General features: G+C 41.0%; 1 protein-coding gene and 1 non-coding gene across 2 annotated transcripts in view; both read left to right on the forward strand.

Annotated features, from left to right (window-relative positions):
- The window catches only part of NIBAN1 (niban apoptosis regulator 1), a 177,003-nt gene that overhangs the window by 140,267 nt on the left and 18,493 nt on the right, over positions 1-18,243 (forward strand). Inside the window, exons 7-9 of the mRNA XM_003815604.6 lie at positions 4,402-4,506; positions 4,815-4,977; positions 9,318-9,505. Coding sequence (XP_003815652.3) covers positions 4,402-4,506; positions 4,815-4,977; positions 9,318-9,505 — 456 coding nt within the window. The remainder of the gene's footprint in view (positions 1-4,401; positions 4,507-4,814; positions 4,978-9,317; positions 9,506-18,243) is intronic.
- Positions 6,654-6,715, forward strand: LOC112438391 (U7 small nuclear RNA). The gene has a single exon (XR_003026819.1). It is a non-coding gene; the product is annotated as a U7 small nuclear RNA (small nuclear RNA).

The following is an 18,243-nucleotide window of genomic DNA, read 5'->3' on the forward strand; positions in this document are numbered from 1 at the left end:
CAACATATTTTCTACTTGTCAATATAAATATATCAAATGAGATCATGAGGGAAAGGGCTTTGCAACTGTAAAGTATCTCTAGCTATGTGATATATTTATTATTTGCTTTTAAAATACCAAGATGGGCTAGAGAACAGCTCATAATTCCCACAGAACAGTTTCAAGACGAAAAAAAAAAAAAAAAAAAAAAAAAACTACCCGCATTTTTAGGCCTTGTCCATATGCTCCAGAGTTGTCTTTTGCTGAAAGATCTTAAGTGTGACTCCTTTTGACTGGATTTTTTCACCCACGGCCACTCAGTAATGCAAGGGGCCTGGACCAGCAGCCTGGTGAGACTGCGGGGCCTGCTTCAGGAAGGAGGGTGGTCTCTCTGGACCCCACACCTTCCTGACAGCTCAGCATCTGAAAGGAAGCACTGTGGTGTGGCCTTCAAGGGGCGATCCCGGGTTTGTTGGTTTTGATCAACCTAGTGACATGCTTAGTTTCTTATAGGAGTGATAGAATTTTTAAATCTCCAAGTCCTAGCAGTTAAGTATAAAAAACACTGCCCTTGCCAACACCCCCCATTTAAAAAAAAAAAAAACTGAAGTATTTTTAGGTCACTTATGTTAAAATTCAGTGGATACTGTTCTGAGGGGAGGAGGCTAGGGAATTCCTTCATTATTACAATTTATTTATTAGGTTAGCTACTTTCTCTAGAAAAGCCCAAGAGCTTAAGACTCTGCTTGTGGAAGGCAGACCATGGTAGGGAATGCCAGAGTGGGCTCTGGGGAGGTGACAGGCAGCACTCGATCAGGGCAGGGTGGGGCTGAAAGTCGGAGGATGAGGATGGTGGTTGGGATGCGATGCACTTGAGCTTCAGCACCCAAAGGCTCTGCTGCCCTGTGGCTATTCCCTGAGCCCCACTCCCCCACTGTATTAGTCCGTTTTCATGCTGCTGATAAAGACATAACCGAGACTGGGTAATTTATAAAGAAAAAGGGTTTTAATGGACTCTCAGTTCCATGTTACTGGTGAGGCCTCACAATCATGGAGGAAGGTGAAAGGCGCATCTTACATGGCAGCAGACAAGAGAGAATGAGAGCCAAATGAAAGGGGAAACCCCCTTATAAAATCATCAGATCTGGTGAGACTTATTCACTACCACTAGAACAGTATGGGGGAAACAGCCCCTAGGATTCAATTATCTCCCACCAGGTCCCCCACACAACACATGGGAATTATAGGAGCTACAATTCAAGATGAGATTTAGGTGGGGACACAGCCAAACCATATCACCCCCCTACCACTCGTAACCCACTCCCACCCTCTCTTTTTCCTCGCAGACATATTTCCTTTAATTCCCTAAGTTGTAACATAGAGCCAAATTTCTTGGAACATTGTGTGGGAAAGACTAAACAAAACTATAAGCCCACCCAAATGGAACATTGTTTTTCTTTGGCCTTTATATATAACATTTTCATATTTTCAAACCCATTTCACACTTATGCTAAAATTCTAACCAGTCTCTGCAAAAGGATGAATTGGGACAATTCTTATGACCCTTGAGTTTCATAATGTCAACCCACTGATTTTAAATTCTGGCATTGGTCTCCCTTCCTCTTGGCTCACTCTTCCCATACCACACTTTCGGCAGATGTGTTCCAAACAAGAACTTATCCCATTGAGCAGGGTGGGCTGGTGGATTATTAATTACCCACTGAATCTATTAGGCTGGTGCAAAAGTAATTGCGGTTCTTGCCATTACTTTCAATAATTGTTGGACCTGCTAATTTCCATGGAGTTTTGTGCATGTTAGGTTACTCTTAAACACCACAGAAAATGGTGATTCATCTCTTGACTGCCCCCAGAGAAGGCTGAAGAAAGGTCAAAAACATCCCCACCAGTAAATTACCAGGGCTAGTGGAAACTCTGTCCCCATCATAACTTTTGTCACGCCAGGCAGATCCACTTGGCAGATGACAGGAGCCCCACTTGCTGCCCAGAGCTAAGCACCTTCTCTGCCAGCAACCCACAGGCACAGTGGGACTGGATAGCTCGTCCACCTCCACCCTGAGAGTGTTTCTATTTGCTTCAGTGAAAGCGTTACACCTTGCTGCGACAGAGCCCTGATTAAAGGCAAAATCAGATGAGCTCACGGGCATTTCCACTAGTGACCAGTGACCTCAGAGCAAATCTTCCTTAATTCCCAAAGCATAATTTGAATTTTTATGAGAAGTGAAAGGAGGAGGTCAGTTATTTTGGACAAATATTATTTCAAACTCATAGAACAGATGTTTCAAGTGATTCCCTACTTTTCTGCCTGCTTCCCTTCCTAAAACTATGCTTCCCCTTTTGTAAATCTTAGTGTGCAGCCTATGATTGCAAGCTGAGCTGTGGGCCTTGAAAGACTCGTGGTGAAAGTGAATCTGAACAGCAAAGCTGCTGCAATTCAGGAGCAGGGGTAAAGAAGGAAGGGCCAGTAGCATGAGTGGATGTGTAGAATACTGCTCAGATTCACAAGAAATAGTTTAATTGAGCCAAGCAAAATTTTAGGAGTGATGTGGGAACACATTTTTTTAAAACACTTGAAAAATTTAGACACTCCCTCCCATATTCTTTTTTTATTTTTTCCTTTTTCTTTGTTTCAGTCCCATTAATTATCTCATACCCCTCCCATAAATGTTCCAAATATTTGATTGTTCCAAAATATTGGTTATTGCCTTCTTTTTCCTTTTTCAAACTGTATCCAGTCTTATTAAAGATGCTTTTTGTAAGCAATCATCGTATATTAGACAGGCCATGAGCAGACAATTGCTAACAGTATACAACAACTTCCAAACTCTCTGCTTCAATGAACCAAAATCAGACAGCTGTATAAAACCCAGTGAAATCTTCATTTGCTTAGACTCTCGATTGCAGTGAGGGTTGACATTTCACATGTAGCATGTTGTTTAACAACTTTTCATGAGCCAATCTTGACTTTCAGGAAATGAAATGAAAATGGCAGAATCATCAGTCTGGAGATCCACAATCTAAAAAAGGAACTGCTGTTGTTTTGAGAGCTGCCCTCTCAATAGGGGTCACTGGAAGGTCCAGATGGCCACCTGACTGCTAATTAATTTTAGGTGTCAGGTCCCAACAGGTCTCTGGGTTTAAGGAAGTTGAGACCATACTAAAGGCAGAGAGGGAGAAGAAGAAATAATGAATTTTAGTTTTCCCACACCATAAGGTGTTTGTGCCAAGGTAGCTATGTGTGTCAATGCCAGGAATCCCCCTCCTGGGAGCCAAGAGGAAGTTTCTCAAAACTGGAAGAAAAGGTGTTTCCCCACATTAATCCAGCTTCGGAGACATTCTATTAGTGACATATGCCCCTTCCCCCCAGAAAATGAAATGTTCTGTGTAATAATAACATAGCTTTAAGAAAAGTAAGACAACATTCTACATTTTTATAAAACTCCATTTAAAAAAAATAGTATTTCCAATTGTATGGTTACCAGAAGTACACAGTTATCAAAAACGCACACACTTCCCCTGGCATCTCCAGCATCGTCAGCTTTCTGTGCCTGGTCTGTTCTGGCATCTCCATTTTCTGCAGGATTATTTCCCTCTTTGCCAGTGCCAGCCTTTCCCTTTTTTCCTTCTGCGTACCTTCTCTTCCTTCTTAGCAGGGGCCTTTTGGGGCTTGGGTTCTGGCTGTGGAGAAGCAGGTCTAGCAGACAACCTTGCTGATCTTCTCTGTGGTTTATCCTTCAATGTGGCTGTATCTCTTGGAGCATCCCCTCAGACTTTCTCCAGTGCTGGATGAAGGCACTGCATGGTGGGATGCAGTGGTACCTGGGCTCTGGTCGGTCTAGACGTCATTCTCACTTCTTCACACTGCTCCTCCCTTCTTTTACTAAACATTAAAGAGGATGACAATGGGGCTTGGGGGACAGTGGGGACGAAGAGCATGGAGATACTTTGATACCTTGATCATGAAGGGCTTAGGAGGAATGATAGTCCCAGGGGACACAGACTAAGACTCAAGCCACCAAAACCAAGCCTTGCATTTCCTTCACAATTTTGCTGAAGATGTCCTTATCCATTATTGAACTCTTTTGTTTTACTGTATGCCCTAAGTTCTTCTAGTCTGAATATGTGAAGTTCAAATTTGGGGAATTTGTTATTTACATTGGGAAAACAACAAGGTGAGAATATCAGCAGATGTCACTGTTCCTTGCGGATGTTTAAGAATGTTCAGCCTCTAAGATTGTCTTAGTTGAGATTTCTGTGGCCTCTGTAGTAGGTTAAACTATTAACCTACTACAGAGTTCATCTGGTCTGGGACAGGGACAGCCAATCAGGACATCTTTAGTTGGCCTGATGCTCAGATGTAGCCATCACCGACTGACCGACTCTGGGCTGTCTTCTGCTGCGCAGATCCTGAGTAACCTGGTGATGGAGGAGCTCCTGCCCACTCTTCAGACAGACCTGCTGCCTAAGATGAAGGGGAAGAAGAATGACAGAAAGAGGACGTGGCTTGGTGTAAGCAATGGTTTTGCTCTACAACTGAGCTACTCAAAATGGGAACATTCTCTTCCCTTTTCTTTTAGGGCATTTGTTGTTGTTGTTGATATTCCCTTCCCTGGGTGTAGAAATGCCTACTTCGAACCTGCTGAGTCTCACTTACAAGAAGACTGTTCCAAACAGACTCCAACTTTGAAAGAAAAATTACAATGTGTGTGCAGTTCTGTTTGTTATGATGGCCTGTGATGAAGGCTCCTCCCTCCACTTGACTCCATCAATGCTTACACATGACAGAGCCCTGATTTATGTGTTATTCCCTGTTGCAGCTCCTCGAGGAGGCCTACACCCTGGTTCAGCATCAAGTTTCAGAAGGATTAAGTACCTTGAAGGAGGAATGCAGAGCTCTGACAAAGGGCCTGGAAGGAACGATCCGTTCTGACATGGATCAGATTGTGAACTCAAAGAACTATTTAATTGGAAAGATCAAAGGTCAGTGGAGATAATCCATGCTCTTACTAATTAAATAAGCTGTACATGCAGGGATCCACCACATAGCAGGAATGCATGGTTTCAGAGGATAATTAAACTTAAGAAATTGGGAGGAGGTGATCACAGCTGCAACAGGAACATGCTGGAGGTACCATTAGGGGCCTGGGCCTTCCCGTGGAAGCTTCATGGACACAAGGCAGAGGAAAGTTTGTTTCTTGCCTTTGGCAGTGCCTGTGTATTTGATACTGCCTGCACCCCCAACCCCCACTGTAGCACCCTTGACACTGAATTAGACTGGCTTCTGCTCCACCTCCTCTCTGCCGTAAGCTCTGAAAGAGCAGAGCCATGTCACCCTGGTTTACTCAAGTACACCCAGGGCCTGGTGTCACGCCTGGCATATACAGACTCAGCAAATATTCAAATCAATTAATATATGGATTTTCCTCTAACATGAAAGCCCAAAATTTTGGCTTGGAGTCATACCCAGTCACCCTACAAACCCAATAAATGTAGGTTTGTAGCCCCAACTCCAATATTAGGCAGTCCATGCATAATTGGGGAGATCACTCACCTTCTGTTTAGCTCAGTGTCCTCCTCTGAAATTAGGAGGACCCACAGGAGTGGGATTGGCAAACTGAAGCCCTTGAGCCATATTGGGGCCCCACCTGTTTTTGTAAATAATGTTTTCTTGGCACACAGCCAGGCACATTCATTTATGTATTGTCTGTGGCTGCTTTTGTGCTACAACAGAAGTGAATAGTTGGAACTGAGACCTTACGGACCACAAAGGCACAAATATTTACTATTTGGTCCTTTACAGAAAACAGTTTGCCTATTCCCATACAAGAGACCTTAGATGGCCTCTAAGGAATCCTACAGAATGAAATTCTATGGTTCTCCATTCTATCTGGGGCCTCTACAACCCAACAAACACACCGTACCTAGTGACCTAGTGTCACTTCAGAGGAGAAGCTTGCAGGCTCATCTGTGATTGTTTATTGACAGTCTTCCTAGAAAGTTCTCAGATTATTCCCTCACTCACTCATTCATTCATTAGAAACTGTGGACTAAGTGCTTTCCAAGCGAGACAATGGAGCTTTAGCAGTGACCGAGGAACACCCTATTCCTGTGTTCAGGAGGCTTAGAGTCTCGGGGCTGTCGGCTTTGTGGATTAGCCTCTGCAGTTCAGGCCCCCTTTCCACTGCAGCCCAGCTTGCTTCAGGGTTCTTAGCACAGGTCCTGCTGAGAGGAGGTTTGAGGAGGCACAGCTCCAGCACTGGTGTGTGTGTCTGTGTATCTCTGGGTGTCTATTTACGCCATCCTTTCCAAAGCCAGCTCTACATTAACTTCAGAGTATTTGATGTTTTCTACTATCTGTGTCTCTTATTCCTCCATTAGTACAACTACTCTAGAGTTGACTATATATTGAAATACTTTGTACTACTTAAAACTACCAGTGCTCAACTTCTGTGCCAAAATTTCTGCTATCTGGAGCTAAGTTGGGCCTAACCGTAGCCATTCTCATGGCTGAAACTAAATTGTCATCCTTTGCTTAAATCTCTGTGGCTCCGGTGTATCCACATATGATGGAAAAAGATTTTGCCCTGAATTAGTATTTATTTCCTAAAAGAAGCCGTAAAAGGAAGTAATGATCAAGTCTTTTTAAAATGGAATATCAGTGTTACAGCTCTTTTAGAATTTGTCTAGCAGGCTTTCCAGTTTTTGCTGGAAAGCCCAAAAAATGAAAAATAAATAAAATGAAATATCAGAAACACATTTTAAGTAGGCATCCAGTGCTCCACCTTTAAAACAAGGAAGTGTGCTTTAGGCTGCATTAATAAAGGGCTTTGTATTTCTAAAAAAAAACCTGGGGAGTATTAAATGGTGATCTGTCTATTTCCTCCCATATGACTCTTGGGAGTAAAGCCCCTGAGCTTTAGTTCTGCTGCACAATTATTTATTCATTCAATAAGCATTTATTCTACTTCTGCTGAGTACAATGGATGGAATGACTCAAAGAAGACAATGTGATTTTACAAGGAGAGGAGGATACAAAGCATGTCACAGATGCTGAGACAGAAGGAAAAACATCTTCCTACCAGAGGCAGAACAAAGAGCACAGTGGTTCCCAATGTGAGCATAGATCCCATTTCAACCTCAAGAAGCTATGTGGGCCCCTCATAATGAGAGCACAGGTCTAGTGTTGGGGGACTGGAAAAAACGATAATGCCAACAGGTACAATAAGAGCTAACAGTTACTGAGTCCTTCCAAGGGGCCACTTCCAGAGTTGTAAGCACTTGTAATATAGTAAACTCACTTAATCCTCACCATAATTGCTTTTATGATCTCCATTTTACAGATGATAATACTGAGGCAGAAATTCGGTAACTTGCTGAGATTCCAGAGCTAGTTGTGGTAGAGTCGGGCTCCAAACCCAGGCCCTCTGGCCTTCGCCTTTCAGGCATCATCGCTCTGTTCAGCTCCTTCCTTCACTTCAGTAAGGCTTATGAATTAATGTATCAAACACATATGCATCACAGCGGCATCTCTGCATGCTTGAAAAATAGCAGTGCATACACGAATGGGACATGGAACTTATCCAGCCCATAAGGAAACACCTGCAGACCCCAGCTCAGGAAGCTGTGTGGGAGTTCCAGGACATTACAGTGAAATTTGAACTAGGCCTTGAAGAGAGGAGTAGGATGATTATGAGCAGAGGTAGAGGAAGGAAGGCAAGGTAAAGGAACATTGAATAAAGGTGCAGAGAGGGGGCGGAAGCACATTGTGGTAAGTAGGCACAGAGGGAGAGTGGGCAGAGAGGAATATACCCTCCCACGGCCCTCCTGTGCCTATCTTGGCCCCACCCAGATCTGCCATCTGCTGCTAGATCTTTATTGCATATTACCCATGTTCAGCATTGTTCTGAAATTTCAATTAGATGCTTTTCAAATACTTCCTCTCTTTAAGGTTAATTAACTAATAATTAATTTATCTCCTGACAAACAGTTTTACACTTTAGTGTCAAGCAAGTCATTTTTAGAAGACTCTTAGATTGTGTCATATTTGGATCATACAATTGAAAGGGTTTTTTCTTAATAATTCTATGACTTGTGTAATATTTTACATCCCAAATATTTCTGAGTGATTTGTAATATTAATAATATTAGTCATTTTGGATTATCAGAATAAGAGGCCATGATCTGGTCCTGCACAACTCTGTGAAGTATTTCTGCCAGTTGAAATAAGAACGAGGCCATTCATCTCACTGTAAGCAAATTCCCAAGAAGAACTTAAGAAAGACCCTTGAATGTTAGCCCTGCTCCTGAAAATTAGGGTCTGATGTTTGTCCAGTCATCAAACATCTCCAGGCCTCATTTTTTTCATCTGTAAAGTGGAGAGATTGGATACCAGCTCCACTTGTGCTTCTGTTCTCAGTTCTGTGATTCTATGACAAGGCTCTGTGACCTGCCTCAATCCACAAGGCTAGCCTTCTAGTCCACGGAGCAAGCTCAGGCTTCTTCTAGCTCCGGCCTCCTTCACTCCATTGCGGCTTCCTAGCTGATCATGAGAGTTACCTCTGCTCTGAAAACAATGCAGGTTTCCATGTCCTACCCAGACTGCACCAGGAGCTTCACTGTGCTCTCCCTCTTCTAAATCAAAGAGGAGTACTTTCCTCTGGGGAGTGGAATTATAGTGACATTTTTTCATTCTTCTTCATGATCAAAATGTACTCTACATTTTTGTCACTAAGCATGTCATCTTGGTCAGAAAAACCTATTGTGATTTTGTTTTGTCTTGTTTTAATCAGCAATGGGGACAGGAGGTAGGGTGGCAAACTGAATGGAATTTGGTTCCATTGGCCCAAGAAAAGAATGTACTGGAGTTCTTAAAAAGTATTTTGGTGGGGAGAGGAGGATGGAATTATACTGAGTGATTAACTCCTAGAGAAATGAATTAAAACAATAAATTGTGTTTTTAGAAGACAAACTGTGCATATTTAATGATAGTGATTGACAGTAGATAGGTGGATCACCAGCCTTTTCTTCTTCATATGAAGAGTTGCATGTTCAGAGGGACCAAGCAGAAAAATGCATTTTATCCCAGGGCAGAGGAAAGCTTGGGGAGTGGATAGGTTTGGTCCAGTTCTGAAAGGGTCCAGTGGTTTTCCGTTCTTGTGTCCACGGGCACCGGGCTCATTGTGCTAGTCTGTCATGGCCACTTGAGCTTGCCTTGGCTGTTAAATGGCTCCGTGGGGCACCATTCAGCTCTGGTCTGGCTCCAGTGCCCACAAACCCAGTTTTGCCATATGTCACAGTTTTTTGGCTATTTCCTACCTCAGCGATGGTGGCCCAGCCGGCAGAGAAAAGCTGCTTGGAGAGTGTGCAGCCATTCCTGGCATCCATCCTGGAGGAGCTCATGGGACCAGTGAGCTCGGGATTCAGTGAAGTACGTGCACTCTTTGAGAAAGAGGTGAATGAAGTCAGCCAGAACTTCCAGACCACCAAAGACAGTGTCCAGCTAAAGGAGGTAGGATACAAAGCTGAGGAGCTGGGTGTGAATGGTCTGCCTGGCTGTGTTTTCCATGGGGCTTTATCTGCCATTTCTCCCTCCCTTCCTCCCTTCTTTCCTTCCTTCCATTCTTCTGCCCTTCCCTCCATTCATCCAGCCTTTCTTCCGTTCATTCAGACCCACCATTCATCCGTCTATTCATCCATCCACCCATCTGATAGTTTTATTGATGGTTTTCAAGTTAGAAAAATAATAACCTGTGTGTACAAGTGAAGCAACATACTCAAATATATTAAAGGCAAACGTAGTCACCATCACTGATACCCACTAATCCTAGTCCACCCCAGACTCCTAGGCTACCCCCATTCCAAACTCCTTGAATTAACTAATAGAAATAGCGTGGTATATATTTTTCCTATAGTTTTTATTTATTCATACAAGTATATATCCTCATTTGTAGAACATTGTTGGTTTGTTTTCAAAAATATAGACTTATGATATGAAATTTGATAAAAAAAAAAAAACTTCAGCCAAATTAAATCTAAAGGAGTTTAATTGAGCAACAAACCATTTGTGAATCGGGCAGCCCCTAGAATCACAACAGATTCACAGACACTCCAGGGGTGCCTCACGGTCAGAACAAATTTATAGACAAAAAAGGTCAAGTGACATACAGGAATTGGAAGTGAGGTACAGAAACAGTGAAATTGGTTACAGCTTGGCATTTGCTTTATTTGAACGCAGTTTGAACATTCAGCAGTCTATGAGTGGTTGAAGTATGGCCGCTGGGATTGGCCAAAACTCAGCTATTGTTATAGGTGCATACAACTAAGTTAGGTTTTCAATTTTGTCTGACTATTAAGCTAGGTTACAGTTCATCCACAAGGACTTATATATATAAGAAAGGAGTCCTTCTTAGGCCATAGTTAGTTTGCATTAACAATCCCCCCCTTTTTGCAAAGGATATGAACAGACACTTCTCAAAAGAAGACATTTATGCAGCCAACAGACACATGAAATAATACTCATCAACACTGGTCATCAGATAAATGCAAATCAAAACCACAGTGAGATACTACCTCATGCCAGTTAGAATGGCAATCATTAAAAAGTCAGGAAACAACAGATACTGGAGAGGATGTGGAGAAATACGAATGCTTTTACACTGTTGGCGGGAGTGTAAACTTGTTCAACCATTGTGGAAGACAGTCTGGCAATTCCTCAGGGATCTAGAACTAGAAATACCATTTGCCCCAGCCATCCCATTACTGGGTATATACCCAAAGGATTATAAATCATGCTACTATAAAGACACATGCACACATATGTTAATTGCGGCACTATTCACAATAGCAAAGACTTGGAACCAACCCAAATGTCCATCAATGATAGACTGGATTAAGAAAATGTGGCATGTACACCATGGAATACTATGCAGCCATAAAAAAGGATGAGTTCATGTCCTTTGCAGGGACATGGATGAAACTGGAAACCATCATTTTAAGCCAACTATCACAAGGACAGAAAACCAAACACTGCATGTTCTCACTCATAGGTGGGAATTGAACAATGAGAACACGTGGACACAGGGCAGGGAACATCACACATGGGGTCCTGTTGCGGGGTGGGGGGCAGGTGGAGGGATAGCATTAGGATAAATACCTAATGTAAATGACAACTTGATGGATGCAGCCGACCAACATGGCACATGTATACCTATGTAACAAACCTGCACGTTGTGCACATTTACCCTAGAACTTAAAGTATAATAAAAATAAAATAATAATAATAATAATAATTCCCCCCTTTTGGTCATTTTCTCAATTTTGAGAGATTGACCAAAACCTTAGTCATTGATGTTACTAGCACTATCGTAAATGTACTTATACGGTTTTGAAACCCACTGGGAAACAGTAGAACAGTGGGTTTTGCAAGGAGGGAATAAGGACTGAGTAGAGAGTACCTTCTTATGCCGGAACATCCTATTTACAGGAGAAAAACAAAACCTGGTATGTTCTAGGATCTATGTGTTTTCTTAAAGCCCTAGCTTGATTATGTCACATTTAGCAGAAGTGGCTCTATTTTAGCTTGGTTTGGTTTGATGGGGCCTAGTGCATGAGCTTAGTCCCAAATAATGGCCTCCCATTTAAAATTTTGTTTAAAAATAATTCCCCCTCTTGAGCCAGGTTTTCACTTAGGTGAGAGTGTGACCAAAACTTAGGGCCTTAGTGCCACTTTCAGTTACCATCATTTTGGGTTTCTGGTCTCAGCATGTCATTCATATAGGTTATGGAGTTCTCATGGTCGCATGTTTCTTTCAGCTTTTGTCATTTCAGTTGAAGAGGGACCATTTGACATCCTAGAGATGGCTGCATGCAAACATATAAAACCTTTGAGAGAATACAGCACACCAGGAAGACTATTATTATGACTATTGGGAGGATAATATCAAGAGTTTGGAGTATGCTCCTTACCCAGGGTCCCCATAAACCAAATCACCTAAAATTAAATAGATTAAAGAATGAGCTAGATGAAGAGTCTACTCGCTTGACTAAGTGGTCTTTTCATTAATCCCCTACAGCTGGATTTTTATAATCTACATGTGATGTATTTCTCCATAGGCCACAAGTGTCAGCAGCTGCATAGGTACTTTTCTATTTAGCCAATTTTATTATTTAGCATAACTTTCACAAGAGAATTTAAAGTCTGTTGTGTAACGATAGCCTTTAAAGTAGAATTTACTGTAGGGCCTATTATGAGGGAGACATTTCTAATTATTGCCTTTTAGTCTAAACCATGGAAAAAGGACCTAACAAATGATGTCCTTCTAGAAGAGTGAAGGCCTCCCGGCAGTGTTCTCTTTAATCCATGATGCGGATTAAGAAGAGTTTTGACTGATTATGAGGCAACGTATGGACCACTAACGTTTCTCACCTACACTGGGCCTTCATTTTTTATCTATTAAAGTATAAGGCTATTCATGTATAAGGCTGGCTGCAAAATCCTTCACAAATAAAATTATACCCTATAAGTGCACATAATAGACCTCCTTTTCATTTATACTGCTCATAGAGGCATACACAAGGAAAAAATATTCAAAGATCAGAGTCTTGTGATAGCAGAAGTCTTGATCCATGATCTTGGGAAAAACTGTTCACATCAAGGATGTCATCTTCTTCTGGGGAGAAACTGTCCTGGTTAGATTAGCTTAAGGGGTCCAATGTGTGTACAGTTCCAGGAGTGTGAAGGAACCCTTCTCAGTTGTGAGATTATGAACCCACAGTTCAAGTCTCCAAAGTTTTGCTGTAGTGTGGAGGGCAATGACAGTCTTTCTCTGATGTTTTCAGAAGATCTAATCTTCAGGTTCTAGATTATGAAGGGATTGTCCTCAGTGAACCATAAAAAGCTTTCTTTACCTGGTGAAAATACATGGTAGCATAATAATCTACTGTTATAACATCAGCCCTCTTGCATGGGAAAGCTTTTATACAACTAGAAAACATGCATTGAAAATGACAATTGAATGAAATCCCTTTATAAATGTTTAAATGGCCCATCAGATAGCCAAATGTACCTGACGCTTTAATTTTTTCCCCAGGAATATGGAAGCAAATATTGGTTCTAAACTATTTCCACAATTTATAAGTCACCACATCAATATGTTCAATTTGGATTATTTTATCTTTTCCATGATGAGTCATGGAATGCAGAACCTTTAATAACAAAAGCTTAAGGATTCAGGAAGGACAAGGTGGCCGTCCTAGTTCTTCATGAGTCCATGCTTAACATTGGACTTACGTCCTCTTGAATACCAGTTGTTTCTCCAATTTAGGTGCACAGCACTGATAACTAATGGTTTATCATAGGTAATTTGACTTAGACCATGGAGTTCATTCAAATTGTATATTTAAACAATTTCAGTATTGGCTGATTTAGCATGATAATCTAGAGCTTGGTTTTGAAAGGTTTGTCAAATACCACAGGTTTAAAACATTGGATATTACAAAATAGAATCTTAGGTTACCATAAGTCATTCATTTAGCCAAAATGATGATACAAAAATTTTCAAAAGGATGAAACATGACTCTGATAGAGAGGGGAACAGCTTTCCAAATAAGACCCAATGAATGTAGCATGAGGCCAACTGACTGTCTCCTTGCCTTCCCTTTTGTAGTTTACTTAAAAGGTAAACAAAAACCTTTCATTATCTTTTCATATTATATAAAAATCATTTTTAAAAGAGAAAACCAAATTTTGTTTCCATTAGTGTATTTTTAATGTTAAAGCTAGTTTTTAATATTTTATAAATATATTCAGTTTTAATTACTTTGACCATAAGGTAAGATTTTTATAAACCTTTTATAACTCATTAGAATTTTTTTTCTCAGAACAGAACAATGTTCCAAGAAAACTTTGTTATGCTTTTATTCCCATGTCCAATTTAGGGAAAAAGCAATAATGCCATTTTATTTAGCCAATATATTCACACATAGAATCTCTTACAGTTAATTTTTTATAAACCTTCCACAACCCGTTCAAACCTTTAGCTTTATATAATTTAAAACAATCCTTTAACCCTCTAACCTAGGCAAAAATTTACATTTCCATATGTTCTTATAATCTCTTACAAAAAATACATTTAATTCTCCTTACATACCTTGCATGTAAACCTATTTTTTTCAGTAGGCTCAATTACATATTACAGTGTTAACTCATAGCAACTTTTACTTTTGGTAAAAACCTTGGTGAGTACGGGATTTTAATTATGTACTAGGTGTGGAGCCTAGGACCCAGATAGAAATGCAGATAAGGTATGACTTATTCCAGCATCGAACTCCATGTGTCCCAGGCCTTAGCTAGCTGTAAAGCCGGCAAGCTGTACAGTGAAAAGTCATAGTGGCAGTTTATGAAGCACCTTCAAATTATACAACATTTCTGGCATAAATTCCTTTTAATAAATTATTTCACAACTTACACAGACCATGTACGACATGTTTAGACTTTCTGACTTGCCTAAACATCCCTCTTTTTAAACAACCAGTCATTTTACTTTAGGACAATAATTTACCATACAACATCCTCTCTTATATAAAATCTCTTTTCTTTATAACCTTCTTTACATAGCTAGGGGGCATGGTTAATTCCATATATCCCCAGGCCTTATTTAGAATTTAATGTCTCCAAAATAAATTGAACAATTTTCAAAAGTCAAAGCAGTTAGCAAACCTATTATCTGACCTGCATAATTTAGACAAAATGTCTTTATTTTATCAATAATCTTTAAAGCTGTTTTCATTTCCCAAAAATTACTGAAGTTAATGAACTAAAAGGTATTACAGTTTTTATTTTGCTTTCAAAATATTTGATGTAAGTGCTTATTTTTGTTTAAGCCAATTAGAGTTCTTTTATATAAACATTACACACAACACATATATAATTACATAGACAGACAGAAGAACATTACACAGTAGTTGTAAGATTTTTCATTTGCTAGATTTTTAATTTCTTAATTGGTTATTGGCTTTATGGTGGAGTCCTTGGAAGAACAGGGCCAGGAAAGGGGTCTCTGGTGCCTCCAGGCTGTTAGAGCTTGATATTCACTTTTAATTAAGTGGACTTTTAATCATAGCACTCTTTAATAAAGTATTTTTAAAATTTCTTATTAACCAATTTTAGCCAGGCCAAATGACTGATGTTTCTGGCTTTTGAACTTTACCAAAGTAGGTAATCTCCCAGATGCTCAGAGAAAGGAAAATTTAAGATAGTCCATGGAGGAGAAGAGACTAGACAAGGTCATGCAGATATTCAACCAGAAAGAACTTGCTTCCTAAGCAGGGAATTGCACCTGGACCACCAGTGTGAAAGGGCAAAACCTTAGCTACTGAGCTACAGCATGGAGCAATCTCTACTGCCCTTCCCAGAAGGCATCTAGAGTAGTTAACTTTGAGTTTGCAAAGGCTTTAACTACTCAAGATAATTTTTAGAGCTAACTATGACATAAACCCTAAAATTCCATTCCCTGGAAGGCAGAGACCAAGAGAAAGTACTGCTACGTGGTTACAAAGTCAAGCTCCCAAGGACATAAAACAAGATGGAGATAAGCAGTGATTTTTACCATTCATTCAACTGTTTTTACAGAGAGAGAGAAGCCAGAAATCTGACTGGTAAGAAATCCTTACCTTTTGGCCGGCATGCCAGGCTCTGGGCTCCCTTTCCCTGAGTGGCTCTAGTGACCCAGCTTGCTGCACCATCCCGCTGGGGGCCAAGCCACGTCATAAAGGAAAATTATTATTTTTTTCATTCTGGCTAGAGCAAAATATGTATGATAAAACATATACATTAGCCACTCTGCTTAGCACCCAATATCAAACTGGCAAAGCTTAAATTTGCCCTCAGATGGCCCTCCTCATCTTTAATCAAACCTCCGACTAGGAGTTTCAACTTGTGGTCTCTGGGCAAGATGGTTGCCCTGAGTAACAGAAAAGATAGGAAAGGAAAATAAGATGAAGGAAAGTATTGCCTGTGGGAGGGTGCATAAGGTGAAGAGCTCAGGGAGGCCAGAGCAAGACCCATTCATTTCAGCGACACTGAAAAGTTCTGATGGCCACTAGTTAGTAGCGAAAGGATCTTTTCCAGCAGTCTCATCAGCTCTCAGGTTTCTCCCTTTTCGGGGAGGGAGGAAAAAGCTCCCCATGTCCCACAATCCTGTACATGCCTAATCCTGTCACCCACAGCCATCAGCAAAGAGTGCAAGTCAGATTATTCCAAAGGGAATAGCAGTTGACATCCTGTAGTGCCAAAACCGTTCCTAGCCAAAAGGGACTTTACTAAGAGCCCTCATTTTAAAAATGTACTTCAATGCAGCCGGGCGCAGTGGTTCAGGCCTGTAATCCTGGCACTTTGGGAGGCCGAGGCGGGCGGATCGTGAGGTCGGGAAATCGAGACCATCCTGGCTAACATGGTGAAACCCTGTCTCTACTAAAAATACCAAAAATTAGCTGGGCGTGGTGGCGGGGTGCCTGTAGTCCCAGCTGAGGCAAGAGAATGGCATGAACCCAGGAGGTGGAACTTTCAGTGAGCCAAGATCGCGCCTGCACTCTAGTTGGGAGACAGAGTGAGACTCCGTCTCAAAAAAAACACAAAAAAACAAAAAAAACACACACAAAAAAAGGAAGAAAGTACCTCAATGCATTGTTGTTCTTTCGGAACATTCCACTGTAAGTTATCTTTAGTAAGATTTTGCTGTTTCTGTAAGACTTCACTGCCTCCCAGGCCTAATGTATAAGCCAGAAGGAACTCAGTTTTCCAGAAATTAAGGAGCCCATTTTAACCTAAAATATTGGCTTTACTCCCAGGTTCTCTTAACTTAGCCAGTGATTTTTCCTACCTAAGCACACAAGAAAAATGAAAAGAGGGGTAGAACACAGAAATCCCTGTGAATTTTCAGAAGCCAAATTTTATAACCCCTGCAATATTACTGCTTACTACCAGTTCCTTTCTGACCCAGTCAGATATACGAGGCCTCTCACTGGATCCAAGCCAGTTAATTCCTGGATCAAATCTGTTCCTGGACCCAGTCCAGTTTCTGTCATGACTACAAACCCAGTTTGGATCAGAAACTTGCTCGAAGAAACTCAGAGAGCTCAAAACACAAATCTATGGAGCTTCAAATTCCGAGAGGGAGCTTACCGCGATCCCCAGCCGCTCTGAGAGATCAATGGACACAGGTGGGACCTGCAGGTACCTTGTATGTTCACTCAGCGCTCCTGGGGGTCATTAGAAGCTCCACTTCAGATCCTGCTTCTGACACCATCTGATAAAAGAAAAACTTCAGCCAAATTAAATTTAAAGGAGTTTACCTGAGCAATGAATGATTCGCAAATCGGGCAGCCCCCAGAATCACAGCAGATTCACAAATTCTCCGGGGGTGCCTCACAGTCAGAATAAATTTACAGACAAAAAAGGTAAGGTGACGTACAGGAATCAGAAGTGAGGAACAGAAATAGTGAGACTGGTTACAACTCAGCATTTGCCTTATTTGAACATTTAGCAGTCTATGAGTAGTTGAAGTATGGCTGCTGGGACTGGTCAACACTCAGTTATTGTTACAGGTGCATACTACTAAGTTAGGTTTTCAATTTTGTCTGACTCTTACAGTTCATCCACAAGGACTAAAATATGGAAGTATGGAGTCCTTCTCAGGCTGTATTTAGTTTGCTTTAACAGATCAATATTTCTCAAAGTATGGTCCCCAGACCAGCAGTGTCATCATCACCTGGTTGTTAAAAATGCAAATTCTCGGGCCCCACCAATGATCTACTAAATCAGAAAATCTAGGGGTAGTGCCCAGGAGTCTGTTTTAACAAGACCTCCAGAGGTTCTGGTGTACCCTACAGTTTAAGAATCACTGACAAAGATATAAATTGGCAGCTTGGTTTTATACTTGACATATCATGATGAACATCCTTACAAGTCAGTAGATAAAACCAGATGTCTCTATTTCTTTTCCTTTATTCTTTATGCATATATACACATATATAATTGTGCATTAACAGGATCATTTTAGAAATGTTTTGGGGTTTCTTATTGCAGCCTGTTTTGTTTTACTTGTCTTCACTCTTCCCCTTCCCCAATGCCACCTCCTCCCCTCAAGCAACTCGTGTTAACAACTTAGCATATGCCATTCTGTATTTTCCCCATTCTTATCTAGCATATAAAACACACCCTTAGAGGCTAGACTTTAGATTGCCTGCTTT

The sequence above is a fragment of the Pan paniscus genome, chromosome 1, assembly GCF_029289425.2.
Source record: "Pan paniscus chromosome 1, NHGRI_mPanPan1-v2.0_pri, whole genome shotgun sequence".
In the NCBI taxonomy this organism is placed as follows: Eukaryota; Metazoa; Chordata; class Mammalia; order Primates; family Hominidae; genus Pan; species Pan paniscus.